The sequence below is a fragment of the Pogoniulus pusillus genome, chromosome 14 (genome assembly GCF_015220805.1).
Source record: "Pogoniulus pusillus isolate bPogPus1 chromosome 14, bPogPus1.pri, whole genome shotgun sequence".
NCBI lineage: Eukaryota > Metazoa > Chordata > Aves > Piciformes > Lybiidae > Pogoniulus > Pogoniulus pusillus.
In genome coordinates this window covers 17,158,975-17,171,222 of record NC_087277.1, presented here as the reverse complement: position 1 = coordinate 17,171,222, position 12,248 = coordinate 17,158,975, and the positions used below count along the sequence as shown (strand labels likewise).

The 12,248-nt window shown below is 44.4% G+C and overlaps 1 protein-coding gene across 5 annotated transcripts in view; it reads left to right on the top strand.

The window, feature by feature from the left end:
• The window catches only part of SLC45A4 (solute carrier family 45 member 4), an 89,191-nt gene extending 77,916 nt beyond the window's left edge, over nucleotides 1-11,275 (top strand). For all 5 annotated transcript variants that reach the window (XM_064154385.1, XM_064154386.1, XM_064154384.1 and 2 more), the window contains 5 exons: nucleotides 256-435; nucleotides 548-1,623; nucleotides 2,694-2,793; nucleotides 3,743-3,954; nucleotides 4,795-11,275. In XM_064154385.1, coding sequence (XP_064010455.1) covers nucleotides 256-435; nucleotides 548-1,623; nucleotides 2,694-2,793; nucleotides 3,743-3,954; nucleotides 4,795-5,157 — 1,931 coding nt within the window. In that variant the 3' untranslated portion in view covers nucleotides 5,158-11,275. The remainder of the gene's footprint in view (nucleotides 1-255; nucleotides 436-547; nucleotides 1,624-2,693; nucleotides 2,794-3,742; nucleotides 3,955-4,794) is intronic.
• Nucleotides 11,276-12,248: the final 973 nt, after the last annotated feature.

Below are 12,248 nucleotides of genomic sequence, written 5' to 3'. Positions count from 1 at the left end.
TCCAAATTGAGAGCAACTTTAAAAATAACATACTGAAAAATAAACATCAGTCTACAAATGCAGAAACATAATCCTTGGCCCAGACCACGTATGAAACCGTGCCAGAGTTGAAGTTGGCATTTTATTCTGTAAAGGAATGTTTCCGATAAGTGCATCAGCCACCTTCCTCTTAGGAGGCTTAACCTTGCTCTTTGTAGTTCTGTCGTTCTGCTGTTTGAACTGACAAGCTGAGATTCCTTTTCTGTTTTTCCTCAGGCCTGGCTATCGGCGATGTCCCGGACAAGCAGCCCATTGGTATAGTCCTCACAGTGCTTGGTGTAGTGGTGTTGGACTTCTGCGCTGATGCAACAGAAGGGCCAATTCGGGCCTACTTGTTGGATGTGGTGGACAGTGAAGAGCAAGACATGGCCCTTAACATTCATGCATTTTCAGCTGGTGGGTAGTTAGTCAGTATGTTTTTGGCAGCTGTCAGCTATTTCTGGTGAGCAAGTTGTGACTGAATTGATTTTTCATTAACTGATTTCTCCTTTTTTTTTCTCTTCCACAGGTCTTGGAGGAGCCATCGGTTATATGTTGGGAGGGCTGGACTGGACGCAGACCTTCTTGGGTGGTATTTTTAAATCTCAAGAGCAAGTCCTTTTCTTCTTTGCAGCCATTATTTTCTCTGTCTCCGTCGCTCTCCACCTTTTTAGCATTGAAGAAGAGCAATATAACCCTCAGCAGGACAGGACTGATGATGGAGATGACACACTTTCTAGTGTCAAATTCAGTGGTAGCCTCCCTCCTCTGAATCGATTGAATGTAATTAGTGAGGAAGAGCCTTATGGAGCCTCTATGTTCCATGACGATGTTCAGTCAGAGCATGACCTCAATATGGAGTTCCTTGAGGTGAACATTGTAAGAAGTAAGAGTGACTCAGTTCTACACATGCCTGATGCTACGCTGGAAATTGAATCAGAGCTGCTTTTTCTGCATGACATTGAACCTTCCATTTTTCAGGATGCTTCATATCCAAACACTCCCCACAACACAAGCCAAGAGATCATGAAGTCCAAACTCAACCACCTGTCTGCTTTCCTCAGGGACAATGAGAAAGAGGAAGAAATGTTGCTTGATAACCGCTTAAATGAGGACAAAGTCCCAAACCTGAATGGGTCCCTACCAAAAGAGTTCCTCAATGGACATGCTACAATAGGCATGAAACAATCCAGTACTTCAAACTCCATGCGGAGGCGGAGGCACATGTTCTACCGTCAGCCCTCCTACACCTTCTCCTACTACGGCAAAATAGGCTCTCACCGCTACCGCTTTCGCCGGGCTAATGCCATCGTCTTGATCAAGTCCTCACGCAGCATGAATGACATCTATGACATGCAGAAGCGGCAGCGACAGAGGTACAGACACAGGAACCAGAGTGGCACCACAAATTCAAGTGGAGACACTGAGAGCGAAGAAGGGGAAACTGAAACTACTGTCAGACTCTTGTGGCTGTCGATGCTAAAGATGCCAAAGGAGCTGCTGAGGCTGTGTGTCTGTCACCTCTTAACTTGGTTCTCCATCATTGCTGAAGCTGTGTTCTACACAGATTTCATGGGACAGGTCATCTTTCAGGGTGATCCAAAGGTAAGAGAACAGTTACCATTGGCAGACTGGAAAAGAGAAGGCTCTGGGGTGACCTTATAGTTGCCTTCCAGTACCTGAAAGGACCCTACGAGAAAGCTGAGGAGGGAATTTTTACAAAGGCTTCTTGTGATAGGATGAGAGGGAATGCATTGAGACTTGGGGAGGGCAGTGTGCACTTGCAGCCCAGAGGGCCAACCAGATCCCAGACTGCATCAGGAGAAGTGTGGCCAGAAGGTTGAGGGAGGTGATTCTCCCCCTCTACTCTGCTCTGCTGAGATCCCACCTGGAGTACTGCATCCAGTCTGGAGCCTCCATTACAAGAAGGATGTGGATGTGCTGGAGCGTGTCCAGAGAAGGGCCAGTGGGATGATCAGAGGGCTGGAGCAGCTCTCCTATCAGGACAGACTGAAAGAGTTGGGGCTGTTCAGTCTGGAGAAGAGGAGGCTCCGAGGTGACCTTCTTGTGGACTTTCAGTATCTGAAGGGGGCCTACAAAAAATCTGGGGAGGGACTTTTTAGGCTATCAGGTTGTGACAGGACTGGGGGGAATGGAGCAAAACTGGAGATGGGTAGGTTCAGGATGGATGTGAGGAGGAAGTTCTTCACCATGAGAGTGGTGAGAGCCTGGAATGGGTTACCCAGGGAGGTGGTTGAGGTGTTTAAGGCCAAGCTGGATGGGGCTCTGGCCAGCCTGATCTAGGGTAGGGTGTCCCTGCCCATGGCAGGGGGGTTGGAACTAGATGATCCTTGTGGTCCCTTCCAACCCTGACCAATTCTATGACTCTAGATTTAGACTATAAGAAAGAAATTCTTGACAGTGAGGGTGGTGAGGCACTAGAACAGGTTGTCTGTAGAGGTTGTGGATGCCCCCTCCCTGGAGGTGTTCAAGGCCAGGTTGGATAAGGCCTTGAGCAACCTAGTCTAGTGGAAGGTGTCCCTGCCCAAGGCAAGGGGGTTGGGAATAGATGACCCTTTCCAACCCAAACCATTCTGTGTTTCTATGCTTACAGATACTCATTTCTGAGATATGCTCATTACAAGAAAACAACTTTACATTTGTGTCTGTTGCAGGCCCCTTCTAACTCAACTGAGTTACATGCCTATAATGCTGGAGTCCAGATGGGATGCTGGGGACTGGTTATTTATGCTGCTACTGCTGCTGTTTGTTCAGGTAAGAGACTGCAGAGATAGTGCAGTATATGTATTTGCAAACTAAAAATAGTTCTGTTTCACTTAGGCTTCCCTTCCCTGTTCGGAGTGGCAAAAGCTTTGGAAAAGCATTTCACATGGTTGTAAGGGGAGAGGCTTCTTTAAGAACCAACAGTTCAAAAATCTCTCCAAATGCAAAGGTGGAGATATGACCAGAGGGGTTAAGTGGCATAAAGCACACAATGGTATCAAAGGATACTGAATGGTATTTAGCAAGTCATCAGGAAACTGAAAATAGGCTTTTCAGTTGTTCCAAGCATATGTCAGAGGGTTTTTGCAGGGGCTGTTTTTCAAACCAAAATGATAAATATATATTTCTGAAAGTCTTTTGTGCTCTCTAATAACAGATAAACCAAGTACAGACAATTTGGCCTTGGAATAGACTGAACTTGAGAGGGTTTGCCATACTTAAATTCTGCCTTTTGCAGCACACGCACAGGCACATCTGCACGGATCAGTGTGGTGGGGGCTACCTCTTCATTGAGACATGTCAAGTGCTCAGCTTGTTTCTGAGCATGGACTGAAACGTGGCCATAAACATCCATGATCTGATCACTGTGTTCAGCAGATGTGCTTGTGCTAGCATCTCCTCTGTGCTCAGCCTGTACCTGCACTGATAAAGTTAATAAATAGGTTAACTTAATGAATGGACTGAGTGGACCACATTTGATTTCTTCTGCCTCAAACCTGTAGCATGGTTTAAGCAAGTCCTTAAGGTCGTTCATTCTCTGGTTTCTGAGCAAGTAATCCATCCTTGTCCCATTGAGGGCTGAGCTATGCCACTTACACAAGCCAAATGAGCAGTGAGCATCCAAGTCCTAAACAGTCTTATCAAGCTGTCTTGGCCACATCAGTACCATAAAACATCACTGAGTAAACTGATCTTCATGTTTTGTTCTTCATCTCTGCAGCCTTGTTGCAGAAATATTTAGACAACTATGACCTTAGTATCAAAGTGATCTACATCCTGGGCACACTGGGTTTTTCGCTTGGCACCGCAGTGATGGCTATATTCCCCAACGTGTACGTCACCATGATAATGATCAGCACTATGGGAATAGTCTCTATGAGTATCTCCTACTGCCCTTATGCCCTCCTGGGACAATACCATGATATTAAAGAGGTATGTGGAATGTTTTGAGTGTTTTAATCAAGGCTGAGCATTCGCATTTCTCTGAAGATCACAGTGGTGAAATAGATTTATTAAATCCCATTCTTTGAGAGACATTCTTTGCTGGGATGTGTGCCAAAGCACAAATTCAGCCTTGATGGTAAGTAGCAAGAACTGCTATTTGAATCAAATGGTATTAGCATCAAGTTGACACCGTGGAGTCACGATTCCTTTACTCTGTGCTGAGGCATGAAAGGATTTGGGTGCATGTGAAATACTGGAGTATTTGTTATATACCTCGTTGTTACTGCTGGGTTTGGTGTATTACGTTAGCATTAGTCAGCCTCTTCCCAGTCTTGGATATTGTGATGAGTCTGGAAATGGAGCTGTGATTCTAGGGATATTTAGGACAAATGGATCCTGCTGGAAACAAGCACATACTTACTTTCCACTTTGTAGTGCTGTTCCATGTGGATTACACAGGATAATTTATTTTAACATATTTCTGCATTGGGATTGGGAGGAGGATTCCTTTATATAATCGTCAAAAATAATTGTCACTGTTTCCTGACAATTTTTTTTTGCCAAACCCTAATCTTGGAGCCAATTCACACTAGGAGTGCCCCAGTAAATATCTGCCTGTTGTTGCAAGATGAGGAGGCCGTTAGTAAATAGTAGATAAGGAAGTCGTTGCTTTGGACTCTTACAGCCTGTGTGATGCAGAGGGATGGTGTTGAGCTGACCACGTCTGAGAGATTTGAGGCAGACAGTAGTGTATAAGTCTGTTTTCAATTATTTTTATCTTATTTCATCCATTGTTTGCCTCTTAACATGTCTCTTGTCCTTTTCCAGTACATTCACCATAGCCCTGGGAACTCAAAACGAGGATTTGGCATAGACTGCGCTATTCTGTCCTGTCAGGTTTACATCTCCCAGATCCTTGTGGCCTCTGCCCTTGGTGGTGTGGTGGATGCAGTTGGCACTGTCAGAGTCATTCCCATGGTAGCTTCGGTGGGATCCTTCTTGGGTTTTTTGACAGCTACTTTCTTGGTGATTTACCCCGAAGTGAATGAAGAGCCAAAGGAAGAACAGAAAGGACTAGGTCCTCCAGAGACAGCCGAGGGCAACGGCATAAGTGCAGAGAAGCCGACTGTGCTGAAGCTGACGCGCAAGGGAGCTGCTGCGTCGGAGCTGGACAGCGAGTCAGCTGTGTGAGGACATCGCTTGCCGATCACCCACATTCCAGGGAGTGCAGGTGCAGGATCAAGAACTCTTTCTTCTTTTTTTATCTCCAAGAAAACAGATTAGAATCTTCATTACTTGTAAGTAAAATTATAGAAGAAAAGGCAGTTCCATGCAAAAGTGTAAATTAAATTCTGTAGTCCTTAATATAGGTTTGAACAGGTAACTATGACGCTAATTACTTTCTCTACGACTTAGAAATGTTGTTTCTGAACACTTTTTTATTAAGAGTACATTTAGACTTGGAATAAGTTTTATTAATCTGCATGAGACTCACAGTGTATACAATTAGCAGGTAGAAAAATTACACTTTGGGCTGTTTTTGAACTAACTGAAAATGGAAGCTATCTTGACTTCTAGTCTCTTGCTGGGTTTTTTGTCTGAACATTTCAGGTTTCACTAGTGTAATAACTGAATCAAACACTTAGACATCTTGATCAGGTTTTTTTTCCATCAGCATGGTATTATCAGTCTGACAGCTACAGTTCTTTAATGTTCATTTTAGGCTTCATGCTTTTGTTAGTGCAGTTACTACAGAATCGTTTTGTTTGCAATTACTTTCCAGAAAAACAAAAGCAATTACTGCAGTTTCTGAGAAATTGCCACGAATCCTTTCAGTCATACTGTTCAACAACTACTCCCAAGTCTGTTGCATGTCAGGAGAGGGTGACATTGGGTGTGTGATCTAACTGTAGATGGAAGAAGCAGCAGCTGGGAAGAGGTGACCAGCACTGACAGGTTTTTATCACAAGTGCTGGATTTGGTGAATGTCATTGGAATATGCTGTGACAATTCTTAGATGGGAGTTTTGTGTGCTGGTGAACTTAGGGGTTTTCTTGGCATTTAAACCTGATCATCTCTAGATGAAGCTGCCATGGAGGAAGGATGTCTCTGAGGTCAGCTTTGTGGGAGGGTTCATTTGGATTCTGTCTGATGGGAACAGAAAGTCGTTGATTAATTGCACTTTTTATGATCCTTTAACCTGCCGGCTGGGAATGCAGCAGCCAAAGTAAAGGCACAGTGTCAGTACAGCAAGATAAACTGAAGGCCTACCTCTGTCACTTTATGTCATAGTCTGGGTGTATGAAAATCTGTCAGAAACAGTTTTGGGGCCTTAAAAATCAATCCACAAGCATGTGTTGCCGTTTCAATCCCTTTGCTGGAGGATTTGTAGGTTGCAGCTCTTCCAAGCTGCTGTACCAGTGCCATCAGCACAGTCTCCATGCCCCCTTCCTTGATTCAGGACATAGCTGTGGTGCAAAGACATTTTTCTGTGAAGAGCTTGAAAGAGGGGTGCTAATCTGATTTAGAGTAAGTGTTTGGATCTCTAGCAATGTGCCCCACCCCATGGGCAGCCAAAGCTCAGAGATCCAGCAGCCATTTAAAGCAGCTTTAGAAACTGATCTTCTGTTTGTCATCTTAGAAGTGTTTGTGATGCTATTTACTCAGTTCCGCGTGGACCTCCAGGCTGCAGTCGATCAGTGTGCTACACAGACAAATCACAGCTCCTTGTAAGATTTCTGCTGCCTCAAGCTCCTCATGCTACAGTACTTTAAAGTGCATGTGTAGCTCATGCTGCAATACAGTCATTTGACAGAAGAGTATATATTTCAAACTGAAAAGCAGTTTTCACTCGATTACTTGAAGTGTCAATGTATTTAAGACGCGTATGTTTTGGGATGTGTGAGGGTTGACGCACGGTCTTGGCCAGCATCACTGACCACTTCCCGGTGGCACAGGTGTGTTTCGTAGCTGAAGGCTTTCAGTTGGCACCGCTGCCCTCTGCTCTCAGGGATAGCAGGGTCGTTTTTTAGGCTGGTGAAAGCACCGAGCACTAAAGTACATCTAATTACACAGGACTTAGGGGTGGGCTGTGGTTTGCTGGGTTTTCTTCCAAGTCTCTTAGAAAGTCTTTTTTTCTTTAAAGTGATTTTTTTGTTGTCATTTAGAACACGTACTGTGAACTGTGTTCAGACAGGGGAATGATACTACTGAAGAATATGAGACCTTATTGAAGAAATCAGATGTGAGAAGTACTTTAACTGAACTTCTGCCGTGACTTTTATCATCTCATTTACATTTAATATATTCTGGTGAAGCTCACATAGAGCAGACCTGAGTTGTGTTTCACCTCATAACTAGCATTCATGTGAAATACACACTGAGACAGACATTTTTTTAAGTGGCTTTAATATTTTCTTTTTAAAGCTCCTTGAAGATTCTACTTGGTTGTCAAGTGTTCCCTGCTTTAATCTCTATTTCTGGAAAGGTTCTTCTATAGTTGAAAAATCTGCATCTTTTGGCCAGTGCCAGACATAATCACCCCTTCCCCCGTGAGCTTCACAGGTCAGTATGGTTTCAAACCTCCATTACTCCACACTGCACATGTGTAAGCCAAAGCTTCTTTCACAGCACCATCAAGCTGACAAAGGCCTAGCAGCAAAGAGAGGAGAATTTGAAGCCCCCTCTTAATTCACACCCAGCACAGTGAAACTGTTTCGAGAGGTGAGCTCACATTTATTTATCTTTCTCAGTCAGGGCAAGGATAAGGAGGGAGGAAGGATGTTTTGAACCCAGAAGGTTTCAAGGAAAATCAGGGAAGGTCCAATTTTGTCCCAGCCAGCATAGCCTTCTTTCTACAAGTTGGATGCTAAGATCCGTATTTGGAGTTGTTTAATTGCTGCTTGTTCCACGTGAACATGCAAGCTGCCATGCAGCAGGAAGCTCTGTTTCACTCCCCTGTAAAGCTGAAGGAAATAATTATCCATTGTAAATGCACTGAAGTATTTGTAGTCTTGCCAGAGGAATTAACTTGAGAGGGGCTCCTGCCAAAGTATCTCCTCCTGTACCTTGGCCAGGCAAGTGGTGAAACCACCACGCTGGCTTTTCCACTGTGCTTGCTGGTTAGGGCTCCCAAGATCTTTCATAGTAAAGTTTCATCTTGAAATCAAGAGTTTTCTTTCTAGCCCTACCGCTTCTCAGGGTAGTGTGGGCAATGATTTGTGTGTGTGTGTGTGTTCCCTGTCTTTGATACAGAAATTACTTTGTTTTCTGGTCACAACTAAAAGGTAAAATAGTACAATTGTATGTGTTTATTGCAGAAGTTGTGGGAGGAGTGAGTTGAAGTGGCTTTATGTTATTCCTGGGGACAGTAAGCATCATTTATTACTTGTCAGTATTACTGTAGTCAGATTCATCCCACATGCTCCACCTCTTTGCACCTTTACTGCAGGAGGCTTCAAGTTTAGTGGGCTTGTTCTGTGTGGCTCTGCACTCTAACAATTTCAACATGTTCTGTGGCAGCCCTTCCGGTGAGGTGCAATATCACACACACAAGACCCTGTTAGTGTTCAGGCTGTCGAGAGCTGCAGTTAGGAAGCTGCACATCTAGAAATGAAGCTCAAACTTCAACCACTCAGAAAGGCATAGTATGCATTTTGCACTGCTTATTGCCAGAGTCCAGTCAGATGTGTTTGTGGATGGCAATTTCAGACTCCAGAAGCAATAATTTCTTAGGAATGTTTCTCTTGCTGCTGTTAGATGACTTTCATAGAGATTTATTACCTAAATAGCTTTTTAATAACATGAATCTGGTCGTTTGCTAGCACTGGCAGTGAGCAGTTACGGAAAGATGTGGGTTGTTCATCATCAGAAGGGAGGAAGCCAGTAAATCCAACAGAGGCTAGCGCTGCTTGAAACGCACAGTGTCCTTTTCCCCTTTCACTTGGAGCCTTTTTTCTAGACTATGAAATATTTCTGGCATGGCAGGCTGAAAAGGAGGCAGCTGCAAATTCATCCCCTTGTTTTTCTTGCCAATGCTGATGCTGGTGTGTGGACCCCATGATGAAACAGGCTTGTGTGAGGTTTTCCACAAGGGCAGGGGAGCAAGGGCTGAGCCTCTCTCATTCCTCTCCGGTCTAATCTGAACCCCTGCAGCACTTGGCGTGACAGTGACAACAGTGATTGTTGCCAGGTACTTTGCTAAAAACTCAATTCCATTGTTAGAAATGCATCTGCCTGCCTTTGGTTTCTGGCGAGCTCGGTCTCCCTCTGACGTCAACACTTAAAGGCAGGATTTTTGTTGGTTGCAGTGAGGTTTTTCAGCCGTGGGGTTAAGATCACATTTCCAAATGAAGGCGGAGAAAGTCGAAGTTTGTTCCTGGGCAGAGAAGAGTTCAGGTGGGGGCTTCTTCCTGAAAGGGCTTTGCAGGGGCCAGTGTCTGGTTTTGGTGGTCGCTTATGTTTGCAGTAATTCTGCACAGCCAGGTTGTGTGCCAGTCTCTTGTGCAGTCCCCACCATGAGCTGCAGTTGAGTCACCAAGAGCCGTTTTTCTCCAGGTGGGCACATATGTGTCTATGTATAGATACTGACAGACACACTGCTCGGGCCAAAGCAGCCTTGTGGTTGTGTGCTCCTTGTCACTGTACTTGACAATGTTTGCAGCTGAGTTCTTCCAGGTTTCCCTTATCCTAGTCCCATGGCAGATGAGCTCAGCTAAAAATATGTATCCTATTTAACTAAATAAACTCGTGCATGATATTCCAAGCACATGTAGCAGCTTTGGCATCTGAAGTATCTATTGTGAAAGAGAAGTTGGTTTCATTTGCAGCTGTTTTGTCCTCGTTTCCTTTTAATAGGCCAAATAAATGTAACGAACACCAAATGTTGCACAGAAATGTTCTTAATGACTGTGTAGAAGAAATACCAAATTTTATTTTTCTTTGCAGAAACTTTATGGTGAGAGTCCTTTAGCTGTTACCCTTCCTTAAACGACGAAGATGAACGTTTGTAAAGTGTGTTGAAAATGGTCATTTTTCAAAAGTGGAGCTACCCAAAGTTTTCTGTTTCTCATGTTGCATCCAGAACAAGCCTCTGGCAGAGGCGAGCTGCAAAAGCTCAAGTATCAACTGGTGTTTTGATTTTGAGACTCAGAGCAGCCCAGACAGTTAGGAAATTGTGTGAGTTAACAGCAAAAAAAAAGGCTCAGCTGCCTTTTCATAATGTGGCAGGAGCAGTGCCAAGGCCTGCTCATTCGGACGCTCCACTCTTTCCTCTACTGTCAATTCACATCATCTCCCGGAAAACTCATTTTCTTTGGTTCCTCAGCCCAAGCAGCTCAGCAGCTCACCTGCCTTTCAACCTCACTTTCCCTTGCCCCAGGGAGTGCAGGAGACCTCAGAGGATGTCCAGGAGGGACAATTATCTTCCCCCTCCAGAAGAAGACATCTGCTAAGATTAAAAGGCTTCCGCTGCCCTTGTGACCTGCCAAAGCTGCAGTGAAAACCCAGGACGCAGTTCAATCTCATGTTTTCTCACACATTTCTTCTTAAGTGCTGAATCTGGGGCAGAAGCTCTTGGGGCACCCAACCCAACTCATCATCTGACTTCGTCTGCACCCAATGCAGTCCTCACCGATAATCAAATTGTAGTTAATAGCCCCAACCCCCAGATGTTTTATCTCAACAAATTGGCAGCTCCCAATTTTATTATCTCTTTTTTCCCCCGATGTAACATGAACACTAAGCCCTTTTGGTAGCCAAATGACCAGCTTATTTTAAATGCCTGATCTTATTAGAAAGCTGCATATAGGCATCTCATAGCAGAAAAAGAAAAGAAAATTTTAAAAAAGAAAAAAAAAAAAGAAAATATTTAGTTCCTTTGTGAACTGGCCATATGACAACTACTTTTTTATCAACTTATTAAGTTGGGGCACTATAATAGCTCTTGCTGAGTTTAGCAATGTTTATAAGCATGTGTTAAACACATAATGTTGTTTTATGAGGAAAAAGGGATTAAGAAAAGTAATGTTGCGGATGAATGTTTGAGTTCGTAGTCGGCATAATGTATGTATGATTTTTATTTCTACACTGTTGAGCTTATTTTCTGTTGTAAGGTTAAAAAAAAAGAGATTTGTTGCATGAGAACTGTTCTATTGTGTTCTGCACTTTCTGTTCTTTTTGTATAATCTTGATTTTTTTTTTTCATTTATGCATAGAGGAGGAAAATCAATTTAGAAATATTCTACTCCACCAAACATTGTGTTCCCATCTGTTGTTCTGAAGTTCAATCTTAATAAACGTTTCAGTAAGAGCTGGTGGCTCATGTTCCTGTGCTGTTTGTAGGGAGCAGGAGCATGTGAGCAGGCTCCTGCTGCTGCTGCTGCTGCTGCTGCTTCCCCTTGCCCCTAAGCTGTGTAAGACAAACAACATTCACCTGCTTCCCAAAGCTTTATGTTTCTAACAATGCTACGACTAAACATTAGCTTGCAAAGGAACAAGTGTACAATTCACACCTGCTGGTTTCAGGTGTAACAAAGGAGGGAGCACAGATGGAAGTGCAAACTGGTGATGTCCCTGGCTGCTGAGTCTCCTCCTCTTGCCCTGGTTGCCCTGACCCATCCAGGAGACAGGGGGTGGTGGCTGTCACCTACTGAGACAGCAAAATCTCTCGTGCCATCACCATGAGCAGTGCCAGAGCTGAGGGATGTAGGGGCTTCCCTCCCAGTGGGTGACTGGGGGCTCTGGCACTTGCCACAACAGTTGGAGGAGAGTCTCATTTCTTCTTCACCAGCACATTTGCCTTTTACTTGTCTGCTTTACCATGATGTGGAATCCTCCTGCACAGGAGAGCCCAGGAGTGCTTCAGGAGGAAATAAGCACAACTATAAGTGGGGCCAAAGAAACCAGTTCACCTCCAAATCGATTAACCACTCAGGCCATCGCGAGCGCCCAGGGAGAGGAAAGCCAGAGAGGCCTGTGTATCAGACTGCACACTCCAGCTGACAGGCTTAGACGTGCAGCCCGAGCAGCTCTTGTCCTGCATCAATTCCCAGCAGTTCACCTGATGGATTTCTTCAGAAGCAGGATCAGCAGCTCCAAGAAGTTGATGCCACTACAGCGTTTGGTTCTTTTTGACTAACCACAGCTCAGCCGCACTCTTTTCTCCCTGGGCCCGAGGTTAACATGCAATAAATCTGACATGGGCTTTTTCACCAGCACCATGGGGAGAGCAACCCCCAGTCCTGCATCACTGGGCAAAGAGCTACTCCAAATGCCTGCAGATG